This window comes from Phacochoerus africanus, chromosome 1 (assembly GCF_016906955.1).
Source record: "Phacochoerus africanus isolate WHEZ1 chromosome 1, ROS_Pafr_v1, whole genome shotgun sequence".
NCBI classification, from domain to species: Eukaryota; Metazoa; Chordata; class Mammalia; order Artiodactyla; family Suidae; genus Phacochoerus; species Phacochoerus africanus.
The window spans coordinates 51997429-52020274 of record NC_062544.1 but is presented as its reverse complement, the minus strand read 5'-3'; the positions used below and the strand labels follow the sequence as shown (position 1 = coordinate 52020274).

The following is a 22846-nucleotide window of genomic DNA, read 5'->3' as shown; positions in this document are numbered from 1 at the left end:
TGCAACTGTAGCTCTGATTCAACCCCTAGCCTGGGAACCTCTATATCCCATGGGTGCGGCCCTAAAAAGACAAACAAACAAAAAAAAAATTGCAGTTATTGTTTAAGCAAGGAGTCATGGTCAAAGTAAGTTCCCATTCTAATAAAGTTAGGACATGCCCCAAAATGCAAATGTGACATTCTTAAGTCAGGCTCTATATTTTTATATTCCTTTGTTTAATATAGAGAAAGAAAAAAAGGGAGTTTTGTAACTTAGAAAACATTACACAAGACATATGCTTTATTTCCAGGGATTTCTAAAATCATATGCTTTTAAAAAATACCTACCTTAATCAAATTTATCCCCACTATGTAATATTTACTATTAAACCAACCAAACTGATACAGTAATAGCTCTTGAAAGACAAAAACAGATTGTAAGAGTAACAAATTGTACAATATAATAGACTACAACCAACTGGTTAACAACAAAAACTATAAGAGCTTGATCCTTTATGACAATTTATAGAACTCTATTAACTTAATAAGAAAAATCTGCTTTGGATAAGGCATTGCTTCCTCCCTTTCAGAGAACAAGGCACACAATCACGAGCATTATAAAACACAAATGTGTGAGAAAATCTGAAGACAGCAGCTGGTACAAATGCTACAAAAAAAGCAGGTGCCTTTGGGCCACTGACTGTTACATCAACATAATGTTAAACTATGGAAGTGTAAAAGTTAGAGCAACTCAATTTTCCTTCTCATAAAGGTTAATCATTTTTAACAGAAGATCAACCTGAAAGAACAGAAGAAAAAGCCAATATCCTAAAACTACCTTATTTTGGAAAAAGTGTGTTGTCTTTCAATATCAGGCAAATTAAAAAAAAATTATTTAACTGGTATATTTTAGAATCATATATAAACAAATTGACAGCAATTAAAATAATTTTAATGTCACATTCAGGAGTCTACATTTGAAATGACATTGGTTAAGTCCTTTTTTGGGATAAATTCTATGGTTATAAACCAAGTACAATTTTTTTTAATGTTAATTTAAAATATTTGGTTAATTTTAAGCAAATATTTTGTTATATTTAATTGTGTTTTCAAAACAGTTAAAATTCCCAACACATGAGATGTGGGGACAAAGATAGTGAAAAAAATAATACTTTAGCAAGATGTTACTATAGCTATTATGATAATAATTCCCTGAAGTTATTTCTGAAATAATAACCTAGGTCTATAGTACTGTCTCTTAAGAATGTTATATGACACAAGTTCACTGAAGCAGATTCTGCCAGTAATCACAACTCACTAAAGCACTTGGCAAATTAAACTTCAGTCAGGATCAAAATATGGAGTAAAGAAATCTTAGCATTCACTATACATCTTTTTCATAATCCCACTTTGCCTGTTTCATTGTTTCAGTATCTGAGGAAAATGTGGATCCCGATACAATGCTAAGTTTCCACAAATTAGTCATCCTAAAATTTGAGCTGTTTTTCATCAGGAAATAACCTACCTTAAAGGTGTATTTGCCAATAACCAGATGCTAATCTAATAACATTAGTAAAGCCAGGTAAACAGAAGAAACAAACATTTATCATGGAGTAATTAAAACTCTATTTCACTAGAATGTTTAGAAGAGAGGAATACAACAAACATATAATTAAAAAAAAAATTGTTCATGCCTCCTGAACAAGAGGATTCAGGAACTACAATAATTAAATAAGAACCAGTAAGTTTTTTAAAGTTCACTTTAATGTTGGCTAGCCTTAATTACCGTTGTTTCAACCACTGCTTCTCTAAGACTGCCACATGGTTATCTCAGACATCAATATGAATTCCGTGTTTTGAAGACATCACTTGTCTGGTCCCTGTGAAATACATAACGAATGAACAGATATGAGGTAAAGATGATGTAATTATTACATAAAGCCAGAATGGCAAAGGAGAAGTTTTTCCAAAAGGGCATATCCACAAGCCGTGGCGAATTCCATCTCGGACATGGTGTGAGGTCCAGGATATAAATAACATCCAGGGAAGAAAGCACCAGGAGTCCTTGAGCTTGAAAAGGTGCATAGTAAACTTCACAGTCAGAACCACAACGGGTATCACAGTAGAACAGTGAAGGAAGGGTCTTCGTGGAAGAGTCAGAGCAGCCTGCAGGGGAAAAGCATTAACTAGTATCATTTTCTTCTTGGCAAACAAAATTTTATAGATGCTTCCTAATATTTTCCTGCAGACTACTGGAAATGCAAAGGAAATATTTTCTATGCCACATGTAAATAAACTTTGCACTAAAAATGAAATCAAGATCCCAAGAATATGTGATTAATTTAAAAATTTTTCCTATTTGCTTAGAAAAGACACAATACAATTTACATCCTAAGTGTATGGTAGTGCAAACTTGGACTTTTAAAGAATTGTCTGGGACTTCTAGGGAGTGTCCGTCATGGCGCAGTGGAAACGAATCCGACTAGGAACCATGATGTTGCGGGTTCAATCCCTGGCCTTGCTCAGTGAGTTAAGAATTCAGTGTTGCCGTGAGCTGTGGTGTAGGTTGCAGGCGAGACTCAGATCTGGTGTTGCTGTGGCTCTGGTGTAGGCTGGTGGCTACAGCTCCGATTAGACCCTCTAGCCTGGGAACCTCCACATGCCACGTGTTTGGCCCTAAAAAAAAGAACTAAAAGACAAAATAATAATAATAATGATAATAAAGAATTGTCTGGGACTTCTAAGAGCATTAAAAGTCTCAGGGAGTTCCCATTGTGACTCAGTGGAAGCAAATCTGACTAGCATCCATGAGGACACAGGTTTGATCCCTGGCCCCTCTCAGTGGGTTAAGGATCCGGCATTGCTGTGAGCTGTGGTGTAGGTCGCAGCTGCAACTTGGATCTAGCATGGCTGTGGTGTAGGCTTGCAGCTCCAGCTCCTATTCGACCCCTAGCCTGGGAATCTCCATATGCCGTGGGTGGGTATGGCCCTAAAAAGACAAAATAATAATAATAATAATAAAGTCTCACAACTGAATATTCTTCAATTAAACTTTTAAAAACTGAAGTGCAGTTGATTTATAATAATTTCAGGTGTACAACAGTGATTCACCATATTATAATCCATTTAAAGTTATTATAAAATACTGGTTATATTCCCTGTGTTGTACATTACATCCTTACGTCTATTTTATAGCTAGTAGTTTGTACATCTTAATCCCCTCCCCCTGTCTTGCCCCTCCCCTACTCCATTTCTCAATTAAGGAAGGCATAAGAGGGGCATATTTTTGTTGTGACCATTAGTCTCTAATACTTTCAGAATTTATTTACATTTAGAAAATATTATTTTATTTTATTTTATTATTATTATTATTATTTGTCTTTTTGCCATTTCTTGGGCCGCTCCCGCGGCATACGGAGGTTCCCAGGCTAGGGGTCGAATCGGAGCTGTAGCCGCCAGCCTACGCCAGAGCCACAGCAACGCGGGATCCAAGCCGCCTCTGTGACCTACACCACAGCTCACGGCAACGCCGGATCATTAACCCATTGAGCAAGGGCAGGGATCAAACCCAAAACCTCATGGTTCCTAGTCGGATTCGTTAACCACTGCTCCACGACGGGAACTCCCCAGAAAATATTATTTTAAACAAATATGTGAAAGTTGAGTTAAACTTCAGCAAAGTTTTAAAATCATTATAAAAATGTAATCAGTATCTAAACAAATGCAAATTTCAGCCTTAACCCCTGAATGCTCCATGAGTAAGGTTTCATTCTCATACATTCTAAAGGCTAATTTCCTGCTAGATAATTTCTAATAAAAAAGCTGAGGATGGAGAAGACTGCCTAAATTCGAATCTCCCCACACATCTTCAAAGACACTGCAAAACAAGGCCAAAGAGAGCTATACCAAACTCCCCTGGTGCATAGCTAGAAGTCAGAGACTGCCCGAACTTAAATACTCCCAAGTATTCAATAGCAAATCAGTGAGCGCTCTCTCACACTCGCCCCTCAAGCCAGCAAAAACTGTATTGAAGAAAGATGAGGGAGAAATCTAAGACTGATATAAAGTTACCACTAAAAAGACAAAGTTCAATCCAAATGTGAAAATACTGAAAAGGGGTCCTGGTAGATCAGAGCACTGATTACACAGAAAGGACTTAAAAGTGGTATGATTCAAGGCTGTGAAAGGCATTAGTTCTAGGGGAGAAGATGGTACAAAGGAAGGGAGAGTTAGCATTTGGAGATTGGATGGTACAAGGGGAAAGTAGTAGTAAAGGTGGAAATGGAGGTTCCTATTAAAAAAAAATGAAGTACACAACTTTCCCACTACATTAAAAAAAGTCATCCATTAAAGAGACTGTACCTTGCCATACTGTCACATCAGACCATCCTTAACCTGAGAATCTTGTAAACCTCCTTAAAACAGTGTTCTTTAATTCCCACCTGTCCACTAAATACAAGAGTTTATTCTACATTCCTATTCCCTCTCCCTTCTCCACATTTTCAGTTGTTTTATTTCTCCTTTGTCAGAACATATAACATTTCTGTATTATGCCATTTTTGTCTCCACTTTTGTTTTTAAGTTCTACACCTACACTCTATCGTGCTTCTCGGTAGCAGAGTGGGTGGGGAAGGGCACGGTAATCTCTGCTTGGGGAGAGTAACAGCCTCGTGTACTGATGATGAGCAGTTATGCTCTGGATGTGTGCAGAGATACTGACTTTTCACACTTTTATTTGTGAAGTCTATAGTTACAGATGCTAAGAAATGAGGAATTTCTGTTGCTTGGCTATTTTCTAAAATATCCATGCGGATTTTTCATTCATAGTTAAGTAATGAGAGAAGAAAAGAATATTATCATAAAATTATAGAAGTAAAAACATTCTTAAGTATAATATATCACATGTAGAATCTAAAAAGTACAACAAACTATTATGTGGAACAAAGAAGCAGACTCACACATACAGAGAAGAAATTAGTGGTTATCAGTGGGTGGGGAGGGAAGGGGGAGGGGCAAAATGCAGGTGGGGGAGTAAGAGGTACAAACACTTAGGTATAAAACAAATCACAAGGACATACTGTACAACACAGGGAACATAGTCAATGTTTTCTAATAACTATAAATGGAATATAACCTTTGAAAATTGTGACTCATGATACTGTACACTTTTAACTCATACAATATTGTACAGCAACTATACTTCAGTAAAATTAAAAATAAGTATCAAAAGTACTTAGTTTTGATATTTATGCCTCCTGATCACATACAAGCTGATAGTAAATATGAACAAATTTTAATTTAATATCTCATTCAAAAATAGGGATCAGGAGTTCCCGTCATGGCGCAGAGGTTAACGAATCCGACTAGGAACCATGAGGTTGCGGGTTCGGTCCCTGCCCTTGCTCAGTGGGTTAACGATCCGGCGTTGCCGTGAGCTGTGGTGTAGGTTGCAGACGCGGCTCGGATCCCGCGTTGCTGTGGCTCTGGCGTAGGCCGGTGGCTACAGCTCCGATTCGACCCCTAGCCTGGGAACCTCCATAGGCCGTGGGAGCGGCCCAAGAAATAGCAACAACAACAAATAGGGATCAGTACATGCACTATGCCATGCTTATGTGAGAGCATCTCACTTAATCCTAAAACAGTCTTATAAATTAGGGATTGTTTTACAGAGAAGGAAACTGGGACTCAGGCTAAGTAACTTCCCCTTGGTATGCAGTTATTAAATGGGAGCGCTGAGGAGTTCCCGTCGTGGCGCAGTGGTTAACGAATCCAACTAGGAACCATGAGGTTAAAGGTTCGATCCCTGCCCTTGCTCAGTGGGTTAAGGATCCGGCATTGCTGTGAGCTGTGGTGTAGGTTGCAGACGCAGCTCGGATCCCCTGTTGCTGTGGGTCTGGCGTAGGCTGGTGGCTACAACTCCGATTCAACCCCTAGCCTGGGAACCTCCATATGCCGCAGGATCGGCCCTAGAAAAGGCAAAAAAAAAAAAAAATGGGAGAGCTGAGATCAGGTCTGTCTGACTCTATGGCTCATATTCTTAACACTACTGCTTCTCAATAAATCAAAGAATAAGTACAGTACACAGCCTAAATGATTTTAAGAATTACAGTAGGAATTCTTAAATTCTAGAGAATGTTTATAAATCACAATTTTTTTTTGTTTTTAATTGAAGTATAGTTGATTTACGATGTGTTTCACCTGTACAGCAAAATGTTTCAGTTATACATACATATGTTTATTTGTTTTCAGATTATTTTTCATTATATATTATTACAAGATTTTGAATGTGGTTCCCTGTGCCATACAGTGTGCACTTGTTTATCTTTTTTATATATAGTAGTGTTCCTCTGTTAATCCTACACTCCTAATTTATCCCTCCCTCCCTCACCTTTCCCCTTTGGTGACCTTAACTTTGTTTTCTGTCTGAGTCTATTTTATTTTATAAATAAGTTCATTTGTATCATATTTGAAGATTCCACATATATAAGTGAAATCGTATGATATTTGCCTTCCTCTGATTTATTTTACTTAGTATGATAATCTCTAGGTCTATTCATGTTGCTGCAAGTGGTATTATTTCATTTCATCCTTTACTCATCCTGCGGCTAATATTTCATTGAATATATATACCACATCCTTTTTATCCATTGAAATGTTGATGGAAATTTAGGAGCTTCCATGACTTGGCTATTGTAAATAGTGCTGCTATGATTATTGGGGTGCATGTATCTTTTGAAATTAGTTTTCATCTTTTCTGGATATATGCCCAGGAGTGGAATTGCTGGATCATATGGTCATTCTACTGTTAGTTTTTTAAGGAACCTCTATCTTGTTTTCCATAGTGGCTACACCAATTTACATTCTCACCAACAATGTTATGAGGGTTCCCTTTCCTCCATATCCTAGCCAACATGTTATTTATGATCTCTTTGATGATATTCATTCTGACAGGTGTGAGATCATATCTCATTGTAGTTTTTATTTGCATTTCCTTGATGATAAGTAAGATTGGGCATCTTTTCATGTGCCTATTGGCCATCTGCATTTGCTCTTTGGAAAAATGTCTATTCCTGTTTTCTGGCCTTTTAAAAATTGGGTTTTCTTTTTTAATTTTGAACTGTAAGCACTGTATGTATATTTTGGAAATTAATCCCTTGTCGGCTGCATAGTTTGCAAATATTTTCTCCTATTCTGCAGGATGTCTTTTCATTTTGTTTATGGTTTCCTCTGCTGTGCAAAAGCTTTTGTGTTTAATTAGGTCTCATTTGTTTATTTTTGCTTTTATTTCCTTTATGAGATGCATCCAAACAAATATTGATGAGATTTATGTTAAAGAGTGTTCTGCCTATTTTTCCACTAGGAATTTTATACTATCTGTTTTTACATTTAGATGTTTAATACATTTTGAGTTAGTTTGTTTGTTTATTTATTTATTTTTGCCTCACTTGCAGCATATGGAAATTCCCAGTCCAGGGACTGAATCAGAGCTGCTGCTGCTGCTGCTGCCTATGCCAAAGCTGCAGCAACACCAGATCCTTAACCCACTGCAACACAGCAGGAACTCCCTTGAGTTTATTTTTGCATATGGTGATAGAGAATGTTCTAATTTCATTTTTTTTACACATATATACCTGTCCAGTTTTCCCAGCACCAATTATTGAAGAGACTGTATTTTCTCCATCACATATTTTTTCTGCCTTTGCTGTAGATTAATTGACCATAAGTATGTAGGTTTATTTCTGGGTTCTCTACCCTGATCCATTTATCTGTGTGCCTGTTTTTGTGCCAGCACCATACTGCTTTGATTACTGTAGCTTTGTAGTATAGTCTGAAGTCAGCAAGTTTCCTCCAGCTCTGTTCTTCCTCCTTAGGATTGCTTTGGCTATTTAGGGTCTTTTGTGTTTCCATACAAATTTAAAATTATTTGTTCTAGTTTTGTCAAAAATGTCATTGGGATTTTGATAGAGATTATATTCAATCTGTAGATTGATTTGGGTAGTATCATCTTTTTTTTTTTTTTTCCATAGAGTCCCCAGCCAAGGATCATATCTGAGTCAAAGTTTTGACCTAAGCTGCAGCTGTGGCAACACCAGATACTTAACCTGCTGTGTCAGGCTGGGGATACTGAACCTGTGTCTCAGCACTCCTAAGAGGTGGCTGATCCCACTGTGCCACAGTGGGAACTCCATTAACAGTATCGATGCTTCTAATCCAAGAACAGAGTGAATTTTTCCATCTGTTTCTGTCATCTTCAGTTTTATCAGTGACTTACAGTTTTCTGAGTGTATGACTTATGCCTCATTAAGTTGGTTTATTCCTAAGTATTTTATGATTTTTTTAATGGCCACACCCACAGCATATGTAAGTTCCTGGGCCAGGGTTTCAATCAAGTTGCAGCTGTGATCTGCACCATAGCTGTGGCATGCCAGATCCTTTAACCTACTGTGCCAGGCTGGGGATCGAACCAATTTCAACAGTGTAGGATTCTTAACCCACTGCACTACAGCAGAGAGTCTTATTTTATTCTTTTTGATGTGATAGTAACGTGACTGTTTCCTTAATTTCTCTAATATTTTGTTGTTAGTGTATAGAAGTGCAACAGATTTCTGTATATTAATTTTGTATCCTGCAACTTTACCAAATTCATTGATGAGCTCTAGTAGTTTTATGGTGGTGTCTTTAGGATTTACTGTGTATAGTATCGTGTCATCTACAAGCAATGCCAGTTTTTCTACTTTTCAGTTTAGATTCCTTTTATTTCCTTTCTTCTGATTGATGTGGCTAGGACTATGTTGAATTCCAGTGGGATGCAAGAGTAAGCATCCTTGTTTTCTTCCTGATCTTAGAGGGAATGCCTTAAAGCTTTTCAGCGTTGAGTATGAGGTTAGCTGTGGGTTTATCATATATGGCTTTTATTATTTTGAGTATGTTCCCTCTATGCCCACTTTCTGGAGTTTTTTTTTTTTTTTTTTTTTTAATCATAAGTGGATGTTGGACGTTCCCAGGCTAGGGGTCAAATCAGAACTACAGCTGACAGCCTACACCACAGCCACAGCAACACGGGATCTGAGTTTCGTCTGCAGCCTACACTGCAGCTCACACCAACGCCAGATTCTTTAACCCACTGATTGAGCCAGGGATAGAACCTGCATCCTCATGATCCTAGTTGGATTTGTTTCTGCTGCACCACAACGGGAACGCCTGGATGTTGAATTTTATCAAAAGCTTTTTCTGCATCTATTGAGATGATCGTGTAGTTTTTATTCTTCAATTTGTTAATGTGGTGTATCATACTGATTGATTTGTGGATATTGAAAAATCCTTGCTTCTCTAGGATAAGTCCCTCTTGATCATGGTGTATGATGCTTTTTTTAATGTATTGCTGGATTCGGCTTGCTAGTATTCCGTTGAGGATTTTTACATCTATATTCATAAGTGATGTTGGCCTGTAATTTTCTTTTTCTGTGGTATCTTTGTCTGATTTTAATATCAGAGTGAGGGTGGCCTCTAGAATGAGTTTGGAAATGTTCCTTCCTTTGCAATTTTTTGGAATAGCTTCAGAAGGACAGCTGTTAACTCTTCTCTAAATGTTTGGTAGAATTTGCCTGTGTAGCCATCTGGTCTTCGACTTTCGTTTGTTGGAAGCTTTTTAAATCATAGATTCAATTTCTGTTAATTTGTCTGTCCATATTTTCTTTGTCTTCTTGGTTCAGTCTTGGAAGATTGTACCTGTGTAAGAATTTGTCCATTTCTAGGTTGTCCATTTTATTGGCATATGTTGCTTGTAGTAGTCTCTTAAAGTTCTTTGTATTTCTGTGGTGTCAGTTCTAACTTCTTTTTCATTTTTGTCCCTTTTTTTCTTGATAAATCTGGCTAAAGTTAATCCAGTTTTGTGTATCTTTTCAAAAACCAGCTTTTTATTTCATTGATCTTTTCTATTGTTGTTTTAGTCACTATTTCACTTTTTTTGCTCTGATCTTTGTGATTTTTTTCCTCTTACTAACTTTGGGTTTTGCTTTTTCTTCTTTCTCTAACTTCTTTAGGTATAAAGTTAGGTTGTTTGAGATTTTGCTTGTTTCCTGAGGTAAGCTTGTATCACTATAAACCTCCCTCTTAGAACTGCTTTTGCTGTGTTCCATAGGTTTTTGGATCATCATGTTTTTGTTTTCAATTGTGTCTAGATTTTTGGTTTTTGGGTTTTTTTTTTTTTTTTTTAATTCCTATGGTTTCTTCAGTGATCCATTGATTTTTTTTTTTTTTTTGAGTAGCATACTTTTTAACCTCCACATGTCCGTGGTTTTTGCAGTTTTTTTCCTTAGAGTCGATCTCTAGTCTGACAGTGTTATGGTCAGAAAAGATGCTTCATATTTCAGTTTTCTAAAATTTACTGAGGCTTGTTTTGTGGCCTAGCATATCATCTATCCTGGAGAATGTTCCATGTGCACTTGAAAAAAATGCTTCTGGATGGAATGCTCTCTATATATGAAGTCCATTTGGTCTAATCTGTTACTTAAGGTCTGTGTTTCCTTATTGATTTTCTGTCTGGATGATCTGTCCATTAATGTAAAGGGAGTGTAAAATTCCCCTACTATAAATTTCCTCTTATGTCTATTAATATTGCCTTATATGTTGAGGTGCTCCTATGTTGGATGGCTATATATTTAGAATTGCTGTATCTTCTTCTTGGATTGATCCCTTGATCATTATGTAGTGTCCTTCTTTGAATCTTATAAGTCTTTATTTTAAAGTCTATTTTGTTTGATGGCTTTAGCTACTCTGGTTTTCTTTTGATTTCCATTTGTATGGAATACCTTTTTCCATCCCCTTTCACTCTGTATATGTCTCTAGATCTGAAGTTGAGTTTCTTGTTGGCAGCATATATACAGGTCTTGCTTTTTTTTTTGTCTTTTGTGTTTTTTTAGGGCTGCACCCATGGCATATTGAGGTTCCCAGGCTAGGGGTAGAATCAGAGCTACAGCTGCCAGCATATGCCACAGCCACAGCAATGCCAGATCTGAGCCATGTCTGTGACCTACACCACAGATCATGGCAACACTGGATCCTTAACCCATTGAGCGAGGCCAAGGATCAAACCCATGTCCTCATGGATACTAGTCTGGTTCGTTAACCACTGAGCCATGATGGGAACTCCTACAGGTCTTGTTCTTATATTCACTGAGTCAGTGTATGTCTTTTGCTTAGAGCATTTAATCTGTTTACATTTAAAGTAATTACTGATGTGTATGTTCTCATTGCCATTTTGTTAATTGTTTTGGATTTGTTTTTGTAGGTCTCCCCCCTTCTTTTGTTCTCTTGTGATTTGATGACTATCTTTAGTGTTATGTTTGGATTCCTTTTTCTTTTTTCTGTATATCTATTAAAGATTTTTGGTTTGTGGTTACCATGAGACTTTTGTATAGCAGTCTATGTATATATATATATATATATATGATTATTTTAAGTTGCTGATCTGTTAATTTAAAATGCACTTTTTGCAGTTCTCTTGTGGCACAGAGGATTAAGGATCCAGCATTGTCACTGCAGCAGCTGAGGTCACTGCTGTGGTGCATGTTTGATCCCTAGCCCAGGAACCTTCACATGCTGCAGATGCAGCCAAAAAAATTAAAAATTTACAAATGTGGAGTTTTAAAAATGCATTTTTTTTTACTCTCCTTACCTCATGATTACTGTTTTTTGTATATTTTACATCTAATTGTTTTGTGTATCCCTTAAATGCTTATTGTGGATACTGATTATTTTTACTACTTCTGTCTTTTAACTTCCCTACTTGCTTTGTATCTGTATATTTTCCTGTCTTTACTGTTTGTTTGCCTTTACCGGTAGGCTTTTTCATTTAGTAATTTTCTTGTTCCTAGTTGTGGCCTTTTCTTTTTCATCTAGAGAAGTTCCTTCAACATTTGTTGTAAAGCTGGTTCAGTGGTGCTGAATTCTTGTTTAGCTTTTGCTTGTCTATAAAGCTTTTGATTTCTCCATCATATCTGAATAAGAGCATTGCTAGGTAGAGTATTCTTGGTGGTAGGTTTTTCCTTCATCACTTTAATATAATGTGCCACTCCCTTCTGGCCACAGGGCTTCTACTGAAAAATCAGCTGACAGCTTTATGGGAGCTCCCTTGTATGCTATTTGTTGCTTTTCCCTTGATTCTCTACCTTTAATTTTTGTCATTTTGATTACAGTATGTCTTGCTGTGTTCCTCTTTTGAGTTAATCCTGTATAGATTCTCTGTCCTTCCTGGACTTGGGTGACTGATTGCTTTCCCAGGTTAAGGAAGTTTTCAGCTATTATCTCTTCAATTATTTTCTTAGGCCCTTTTACTCTCTCTCTTCCCCTTTTGGGATGCCTAAAATGTGAACATTAGTGCATTTGATGTTGTCCCAGGCGTCTCTTAAACTGTCCTCATTTCTTTTCATTCTCTTCAGGAGGAGTAATTTTCACTACTCTTTCAGCTCACTGATCCATTCTTTTTTTTTTTTTTCATTTAGTGTACTATTGATCCCTTCTAATGTATTTTCATTTCAGTTATTACATGCTTCATCTCTGTTCTTTTTTTAAATTCAAATACTTCTAACTTGTGGCTCTCTGCATCTAGTCTCCTCTTGAGTTCTTTGATCATCTCTGTGATCATTACTTTGAACTCTTTCTTGGGTAGTTGGCCTATCTCCACTTAACTTAGTTTTCCTTCTGGGGTTTTATCTTTTTCCTTTGTCTGAAACATATTCCTCTGCTGCCTCATTTGTCTAAATTGCTGTTTGTATTTTTGTGTATGAAGTATGTTAGTTACATTTCTTGACCTCGGAGAAGTGGTCTTTTGTAGGAAACATCCTGTGCATCCCAGCAGTGCACTTCCCTCTCATCACCCAAGCTATATGTTCTAGGGATTCCCGTTAAAAGGACTAACTGGGTCCTTCTGTTGTGGCAGACTATGTGGGTGGTCTGGTAGGCTTGGTTGACCCCTAGGCTCAGTGGTTGCCAGGCCATGCCTTGTGTGGATGCTGCTGGCTGTTTAGTGGGGCCTGGTCACAAAGTAGCTCGTTATAGAACCCTAGGGAGTCCTGGGGCTAATGCTGGCTCACTGGTGGACAGAGTCAGGGTCCAAAAGATTCTGGGGTTGTTGCCTACCTCACAAACATATGAAGCTAGATCCTGGGGTTAGTCCTCGACTACTGGCAGGCAAAAGCTGCTTCCCAGAGTCTGACTGCAGGGCCCAGGGATCCCAGAACTTGTTTCATATAACTGGCAGGGGGAATTACTGACATCATTGGGTATGGGGTCTGGAGTGTCCTAAAGGTTGCGTTGGCCTACTATGGGCAGGGCCAGAGCTTGGCTGATCCTAGGATAAGGTCTGGCTTTCTGTTAGCAGGCTCAGACCACAGGCTGAAGGATTGCAATTTCCTGCTTCTGGTGTCTGCCCCCTGGTGGGTGAGGCTGATCCAGAGGCTATTACAGGCTTCCTGGCAGGAAGGGCCAGTAACTGCCAACTGGTGGGCAAAGGTGAGTCTTGGCCCTCTCGTGGGCCAGGCCATATCTGGGGGTGTGTCTAAAGGTGTCTATGAGCTCAGGAAGTCTTTAGTTAGCCTGTCTGCTTATGGGTGGGGCTGTGTCCCCACTCAGTTACTTGTTTGGTCTGTTGGTTGTTTCCCAACATTGGTGCCTATAAGCTGTTGAGTGGAGCCAAGGGTTTTTTTTGGTTTTTTTTTTTTGTCTTTTGTCTTTTTGCTGTTGTTGTTGTTGCTATTTCTTGGGCCGCTCCCTCAGCATATGGAGGTTCCCAGGCTAGGGGCTGAATCGGAGCTGTAGCCGCCGGCCTACGCCAGAGCCACAGCAACGCGGGATCCGAGCCGCGTCTGCAACCTACACCACAGCTCGCGGCGACGCCGGATCGTTAACCCACTGAGCAAGGGCAGGGACCGAACCCGCAACCTCATGGTTCCTAGTCGGATTCGTTAACCACTGTGCCACGACGGGAACTCCTGGAGCCAAGTTTTGGTGCAAATGAATCAAGATGGCAGCTGCCAGCAGCAGTGTTCACATGTTGGAATTTTCCCCAATATGCCTGCCACCAATGTCTGTGTCCCTAGGCTGAGCCACAGCTACCCCTCTGACTCTCTAAGACCAGCAGGTAGGTCTGGCCCAAGTTCCTGTCAAATTAATGCTTTTGCCCTGGGTCCTATTAGCCTCCTGCAATTAAGCCCCATTGGCCTTCAAAGCCAAATGCTCTGGGGCTTGTCCTCCTGGTGCTAAAACCCCAGGCTAGGAAGCCTGACATGGGCTCAGAACTCTCACTCCTATAGGAGAAGCTCTATAAGATAATTATTCTCCAATTTGTGGATTGCTCACCTAGAGGGTATAGAATTTGAATATATCGTGAGCTCACCCCTCCTATCCATCTGGTTGTGGTTCCGTCTTTGTCTTTAGTTGTAGATGATCTTTTCTGGTAGGTTCCAGTCTTTTTCATTGATGGTTGTTCTGCAGACTGCTGTGATTTTGGTGTGCTTGTGAGAGGAAGTGAGCTTAGGATCTTTCTACTTCACCATCTTGGCCACTCTGCTAAATCACATTTTTAACTGTCTCTACTAACATTCATTGTTAACTGTTTGCCAGGGTATGTCATTTACCATACTCATTTATTCCCCCCAACAACCCTATAAGGGAAGTAATGTTTGTTACAATGCACATTTTACAGATGACGAAATAGAGACTTAAAAGTGCTCTGCCAAGACCACTTTAAATACTAGGATTTAAACTCTGGTCTTCTGATTCCAATCTTGAACAGCAATGTTATGCCACCTTCACTTACAGCAAAAAAAGTTAAAATTTGTCTTTAATCAGGAATTACTGATTCCTTACTGACATAAGTGAGACAACATCTGAGAAGTACTTGGTAAAGGACTTGATATTCAATAGGAAGAAGTAATCATTTCTTATTCATTCAACACATATTTGCTGAACACCTACTAGGTTAAGCCAGGCACTGTTCTAGGCCAGTGGTGAACAAAGCAAAGCCCTTACTCTACAAGTTTATATTTCTTTTCTGAAGTGTTTACAGATCATAAAATGTAAACAGTAGGTAAATCTGGTGACATGTAGAAAATATTATCTGAATTGCCATTTTGAGCTTAGTTCATTTTCAAGACTAGTCAGGTCACTATGCAGCTGGGTCATCCTGTACAATAGGTCATCCTGAAGCTTCAATAAAATGCCTTAATTTCTCCACCAGGGACGGTGTCCTACTTAGTCCACTGAAGTACACACGCTGGCCCCAAGAGGGACTTGAGGGATGAATGACTCCATTAAAGTCATTCCCTAGGCCTAGGAATCATCTTACAACTATTCAGCTGTTATGGAGCATCTAGGAGCTGCATATGAACTGTAAAACATGAAGAATAGGAGGAAATTTTAAGTGTCTTGAAGAAAGACCCCCTAATACAAAAAGAATTAGGATGGCCTTGAGAATTACCCCCCATTACTTTAAAGCAGTTGGTTAATCTTTCCCATGAGACTTGGTGAAACACATCCTCTCTAAATCCAGCATGGAACTCTGCAGGTACAGTTAGTGAGCCCTTGCTCTGGGTGCATCCACAGCACTTTGTGATGCCACGTAACGTGGTCAGCAACCTGTCTGGGTGTGCCCTCAGGAGAGTGCTCGATGCTCTCAAAAGTTGGGTAACTGAGCTTTCCTGTTTTAAAGTACAGCTAATCCTCTCTAGCTCTAACAAAATGATGCTGTGAAGATCAATAAAATGGTATTAAAGAAATTTAAAGACCAGAAAAATTAAACATATAGTCTTCTTACCTTTAAAGATAGGGATCCAGCTAGGAAAAAGTGGTCTATATCAATAATAGAGGCTAAAAATCCAGCTAAAATGATTTCTCCAAAGTCAGTCTTCTTCTTGATTCCAATGACTATGGTCCATGACCACATGCCAATCACACAATGTACTGAATTATCTGAGAGGGCACGAAGCCAGTCATTTTGCTGAATTATGGAAAACTGAAGAAGTCTGTCAGCTACTAGGCAGAATATGCCCAGACCAAGGCTAGAAATAAGAGATTCAGTGCTACAAGACTGGAGTAAAGCATGGGTCTTCTCGGTCTCAGATGCCATCACAAATAATGTGTCAGTAGTATATGCTAAAAGCCATCCGGAAATGGCTTATTCTTGTTTACATTCCCAGCCATCCTAAAAGAGAAAGAGAAAAATATTAATGAATAATTTTCTGTCATATAATATATAAGCAAAACCATATCAGCAATAACTTTGTAAGTATAGGAATTCCCTTGTGGCACAATGGTTTAAATATACAGCATTGTCATGGCAGTGGCCTGGGTTGCTGCTGTGGCGCAGGTTTGATCTCTGGTCCAGGAACTTCCCCATGCTACTGGTGTGGCTTAAAAAAAGGAAGAAAAATTTTACAAGTGTAAAACCAAGTCATAAATATTGGCATTTCTTTTACTTTTCTTTTTTTGTCTTTTGTCTTTTTAGGGTTGTACCTATGGCATATGGAGGTTCCCAGGCTGGTGCTATCACTGCCAACCTGCGCCACAGCCACAGCAATGCGGGATCCAAGCCATGTCTTTGACCTGCACCACAGTTCATGGCAACACCAGATCCTTAACCCACTGAGTGAGGCCAAGGATTGAACCCTCATCCTCACAGATACTAATCAGGTTCATTAACTGCTGTGCCACGATGGGAACTCCAGTATTTATTTTTCTTCTGTTTTTTTTTTTTTTTTTTTTGCCATGCTCGAGGCACGCGGAAGTTCCTGGGTCAGATCAAACCCACACCACAGCAGTGACCTGGGCCCCTGTAGTGACAACACTGGATCCCTACTGCACTGCGCCAGAAGGGAACTCCATCTTTTTTACTTTAACTGTTATCAGTAACTTTGTTTCATCTTTCCCAGCTTTATTGAGGTATAATTGATATATAGCACTGCATACATTTAAGTGGTGTAATATATGATCATTGGATAAACATATATATTATGAAATGATTACCATGATAAGGTTAGTTAACTCATCCGTGATTTCGCTTGGTTACCTTTTTGTGTGTGTGGTGAGAACATTTAAGATATACTCTTGTAGCACTTTCAAGTATGAAAAGAAATGGTATTTCTTACATTTATATATAATATGCCATGTGGCCCAAAGAGAACAGATTAGCTTTGTAAGAACAACAGTTTAGATGGTAGAGTGTATCAAGGAAAATTTAAGAAAGCCACTGATTAACCTATTACTTTGAGGTCACCAAATAGTTCTTTCTTTCAACAATGTGTACTACACAGTAATGGCATCCAGTGTCTCTGTGGACCCAACAACTACTTTCTGTACGTCTTCTGATAAGCATCTCATTCCTTTGGGAAAACTGCTCATTACAATATCCAAACTCTGGAGCTGACCAATTAGAATTCTCTGTCTCCTTTATTAGTAGTAGTGATTGGCTAGCAATTACTAATTAGCAATACTTTTACAGCACTAATTAGTAGTGATTACTCTGGTGATGAAGGTGACCTGGGCGGGGCCAGAATCCTTTCCAGAGGTTTTCCAAGTGGTGCTTCTTACAGACCATGGACTTCACTACATGGAACAGCCTAGGAAAAGAGAATCATAAGGACATCAAGTCCACAGGTACAATCTCAAAGGGCCGCCCAGGCTCCTGCAGCTCACCTTTCATGTCTATGAGGTACCTCAGATTTTTCCAGTAAATCCCTATTTTCTTTCTGTTACTTCCAAGCAAAGAACCTTAACTGATATAAAAAGGCATTCATGGAGTTCCCGTCATGGCTCAGAGGAAATGAAACCGACTAGGAACGAGGGAGGTTGCGGGTTTGATCCCCAGCCTTGCTCAGTGGGTTAAGGATCTGGCATTGCTGTGAGCTGTGGTGTAGATCGTAGACAAGGCTAGGATTCCAGTGTTGCTGTGGCTCTGGCGTTGGCCGACGGCAATAGCTCCAATTAGACCCCTAGCCTGGAACCTTCATATGCCGAGGGTTTGGCCCTAGAAAAGACAAAAAAAAAAAAGGCATTCATGAGTTCCCATTATGGCTCAGTGAGTTATGGACCAGATGTCTCTGAGGATATGGGTTTGGATCCCGGGCCTTGCTCAGTGGGTTAAGGATCCAGTGTTGCTGCAAGCTGTGGTGTAGGTCACAGATGGAGCTCAGATCCGGTGTTGCCATGGCTGTGGTGACGGCTGGTGGCTGCAACTCCAATTCAACCCTTAGCCCAGGAAACTCCAGATGCCACATTTGCAGGCCTTTAAAAAAAAAATTAAAATTAAAAAACCCTACAGTAATAAAAAATGTGGTATCGGTATGAAGATGGATAAATAGATCAATTCAACAAAACAGAATGGGATCCACATACTGGGAGGAGTCTGACTCCACCCTCCCCCGCCCTCATTCATCTCAGCGTAGAGGGCACTATTTCACAAGATGAGATTTCTGTCATTTAAATTATCTTATTCTTTATTATGTAACTTTAACAAATGAGTTGATCTGTTTAAAATGTCTACTCAAGTTAATTAAAATAAGCTTTTCAAAAATGTATACTTATAACAAATGTACTGTAAATAGAATAAAGACATGCTATTCACTGTATAGATTTATTAGATGCCTTTTTTAAAAAGTCTGAGAACTTAAAAAAATATATAGGTATATCCACATAGGGAGCTCCCTTCATGGCTCAGTGGTTAACGAACCCAACTAGGATCTATGAGGATATGGATTCGATCCCTGGCCTCGTTCAGTGGGCTAAGTATTCTGCATTGCCGTGAGCTGTGGTGTGAGTTGCAGATGTGGCTTGGATCCAGGGTTGCTGTGGCTGTGGCACAGGCCAGCAGCTGTAGCTCTGATTGGACCCCTAGCCTGGGAACTTCCATATGCCATGAGTACAGTCCTAAAAAGCAAGAAAAAAAAGAAAGAGATCCACACATACATGGTCAAGTGATTCTGCACAACCACACAAAGGCAAGTCAGTGGAGAAAAGATAATTCCTTCCAACAAATGATGCTGGAATAATGATTTCCATATGCAAAAATAATGAACCTCAATTTATACTTTCCTCCTTAACTCAAAATGGATGACAGATCTAAAAGTGAAACCTAAAACTTTAAAACTTTTGGAAGAAAACACAGAATACTTTTGTCCTTGTGTTATACAGAGAGTTCTTAGTAGCAATATCAAAACTTAAGTTTGTTTTAAAAAGTTGATAAATTAAAATTCATCAAACTTATAGAACTTTTGCTCTTTGAGAATGTTAAGAATATGAAAGGACAAGACAGACTGGGAGGAAATAACTGCATATCTCATATCTGATAAAGGATTTATATATAAAGAATTCTCAAAACATAACCCAAAAACAAACTGATACAAAAATGAGTGAAAGATTTGAAAAGGTACTTTGCAAAGATGATATACAGATGGTCAATAAGCACAAAAAATACGTTCAACATCATTAATTATTAGGGATATGGAAACAAAAGCCACAGTGAGATTGACTGTCCCAAATTTTGGCAAGATGTGGAGCAACGGAACTCTCAAACACTACTGGTAGAAATGTAAATGACACAACCACTCTCAGGTTCTGAAAAAGTTAAACATAACTCCTGTCACGTGACTCAGTCATTCCACTCCTAGGTATTTACCTAAGAGAAATGAGAACAAATATCTGCACAGAGACATGCACATCACCGCTCACTGCAGCTTTGTCTACAGTAGCTCCAAACTGGAAACAGCCCAACTGGATAAACGAAATGGGGGGTGGGGGTAGAGTGATACATACAAAAACACGAATGAATCTTAAAATAATACTAAGCCAGACCCCCTTCCCAAAAGAGTACATGGTCAAAATCCACATCATTGTATAACACAATGAATGAAACATAAACTATGGACTTCAGTCAATAACAGTATATTGATAATCGTTCATTAATTGTGAAAAAATGTACCACACTCACGCAGAGAGGTTAATAGGGAGAAATGTGTGCAGAGGGAGAAGGAATATATGGAAGAACTTTGTACTCTGCTCAATTCTTCTGTAAACCTAAAACTGCTATGAAGTCTATTAATTTTTAAAAAGTAAAATGCAAATATGGAAAAATGTTGTAATTGTTAAATCTAGGTAATGGACATACTTTAATTCATTATATTATACTTTTATTTTTGAAACATTCAGAAATAACGTTTTTTAAAAGAATATACAGTATGATTCCATTTATGTAAAATTCTAGAAAATGCAAACTAAATTAGAGACAAAGCAGATCAACGGTTGCATGGAGACAGAAGAGGCAGAAGAGCATAGGAGGGAGTTACCGTTGTGGCTCAGGAGAAACCAATCCGACTAGTATCCATGAGGATGTGGGTTTGATCCCCGGTCTTGCTCAGTGGGTTAAGGATCTGGCATTGCCATGAACTGTGGTGTAGGCCACAGATGTGGCTTGGATCCCACATTGCTGTGGCTGTGGTATAGGCTGGCAGCTGTAGCTCTGATGTGACGCCTAGCCTGGGAACTTCCATATGCCAAGGGTATGGCCCTAAAAAGAACATAAGGAAACTGAGGGGACAGATACATTCATTATCTTGATTGTGCTGACAGTTTCATGATTCATAGTTTCATACTCACATGAAAACATATCAAATTGTACATTTTAAATATGTACAGTTTATTACATGTCAATTATATTCCAATACAGATGTTAAAAAATTAGGAAAATATACCTTACTGTCAGTAACAATAGCAGCCTCTCATGTAAAAAGAGAAATCTGAAAACAAGAAAGAGATTATGGAGATAAAAAGCCCGATGGACCAAATAAAAAGTCAATAGAAGCAGTGCATAGTAAATAAATGCTTGAAAAAAACATAGTCAGGAGTCCTTGCCATGGCACAGTTGATTAGAATCCAACTGCAGCAACTCAGATTGCTATGGAGGTATGGGTTCAATCCCTAGCCCAGCACAGTGGTTAAAGGATTGGGCGTTGCTGCAGTGTAGGTCACAGCTGTGGCTCAGATTCAGTCCTTGGTCTGGGAATTTCCATATACTGCAGGTGTGGCCATAAAAATTAAAAACAAAAAAAACACAGTGAGTAAAAACACTTTCAAGAATTTTCCCAAAGCTTGAGGGAGAAAAAAGAAGACAAAAAGGCATTGAAAGAAAAAACAAAAAAAGAGAAAATCCTCAAGAGCTTCCAAGTCCAACAACAACAACAAAAATGGCTATCTGCAAAAGAAAAAATGTGGTTAGGAGTTCCCTAGTGTCTCAGTGGGTTAAGAACTCGACGTAATCTCCATGAGGATGAGGGTTCGATCCCTGGCCTTGCTCAGTGGGTTGAGGATCTGCATTGCCGTGAGCTGCGGTATAGGTCGCAGACGTGGCTTGGATCCCGGGTTGCTGTGGTGTAGGCAGCTCCAATTCAATTCCTGGCCTGGGAACCTCCATATGCCAGCCCTAAAAAGGCAAAAGACCAAAAAAAAAAAAATATATCAGAACACATGTATGATTTCTGGGGAAAAATAATCAAGGAGCAGGACTTCCAAATCTCTAGGGGAAGAAGAGAAGAATACAGAAAGCTTTCTCACTGCAGTAAAACAGAAAAGGAAAAAAAAAATGAAAAATTTACCCCTACCCCCACCCACCAAGAAAGAAAAAAATAGGATCCAGCTGTAGCTCTGGTTACAGTTGTGGTATGGGTTTAATCCCTGGCCCAGGAACTTCACCATGCTGCAGGTGTGGCCGAAACAACAAACCCCCCTCAAAAAAAAACTCACCACACACTGTATCTGTTATCCACCAGGTATTGCATGGTTTTTTTGTTTGTTTTTTGTTTTGTCTTTTTAGGGCCACACCCACGGCATATGGAGGTTCCCAGGCTAGGTGTCTAATCGGAGCTGTTGCTGCTGGCCTACGCCAGAGCCACAGCAATGCCAGATCTGAGCCATGTCTGCAACCTACAGCATAGCTCACAGCAATGCTGGATCCTTGACCCGCTGAGCGAGGCCAGGGATTGAAGCTGCAACTTCCCTGGTTTCTAGTCGGATTCATTTCCACTGTGCCACAATGGAAACTCCATGGTATTGCATGTTAAATGCTTAAACAGCATTTAGTAAAATGTAACATCTGTTCCTGGAAATCTGCCTATTTAGCCAGTGCAAATAGGTAATTCTTATGTTCACTAAACATTAAGAGCTGCTAGGTTATAAGAAACCAAATGATGAAAACCAAGAAACATCACCTTAAAGGTCAGAAACAGTATAGATATTATAATATTGTTCTGGCAGTTTTAGTCAATGTAATGAAGCAAGGAAAGGAGAGAAAGAGAGAGAAAATGTATCATTACCTTATCAGGAAGAAGAAGATAACATTAGTTTCTAAGTGAAATGACTGTCTACCCAAGACAATAAATTGAAAATTGTTAGAATTTAAGTTGCAAAAGGTGGCTAATTTAAGATAAATATATATACACACCAGCAATAATTGTAAGGGAAAAATATGGGGAAATGAGCATTCATGATGGCAATAAAAAATAGCAAGGAATAAACTAAACAGGTCATGCATGTGAAGGAAACGACAAAGGTGTATTATGTCAGTTGGCTATTGAGAGCTCTGGTGGCTGTGCGCTATGCTAATCCAGCTAGGTTGGAGGTGCATTTCCCAGAATTCCTTTCCCTGTATAGTTCTGGGTAGTCCTGGCTATAGGAGACACTGTACCACTGACTTGGAAGGCAGAAGTGAAGCAGCAGCCATATTTTTTTAACTTTGAAGGTTGGCGTCAGAACTGCTACGGAGCTTGTGTGTGTTGTCGCTGATCTGTCTGCTCACTTTGTTGGCACAGGCAAGCAGCTGGGCC

At 39.1% G+C, this 22846-nt stretch overlaps 1 protein-coding gene across 5 annotated transcripts in view; it reads right to left on the bottom strand.

Moving 5' to 3' along the window:
* Window positions 1-261: 261 nt before the first annotated feature.
* TMEM267 (transmembrane protein 267) overlaps window positions 262-22846 on the bottom strand; it is a 29684-nt gene continuing 7099 nt past the window's right edge. For 4 of the 5 annotated variants that reach the window (XM_047765210.1, XM_047765124.1, XM_047765041.1 and 1 more), the window contains exons 2-3: window positions 15793-16179; window positions 262-2144 (exon numbers count right to left, since the gene is read on the bottom strand). In XM_047765210.1, coding sequence (XP_047621166.1) covers window positions 1809-2144; window positions 15793-16104 — 648 coding nt within the window. In that variant the 5' untranslated portion in view covers window positions 16105-16179 and the 3' untranslated portion in view covers window positions 262-1808. Of the gene's footprint in view, window positions 2145-15792; window positions 16180-19647; window positions 20003-22846 lie in introns of those variants that run through there. The other variant, XM_047765380.1, reaches the window with a different exon arrangement.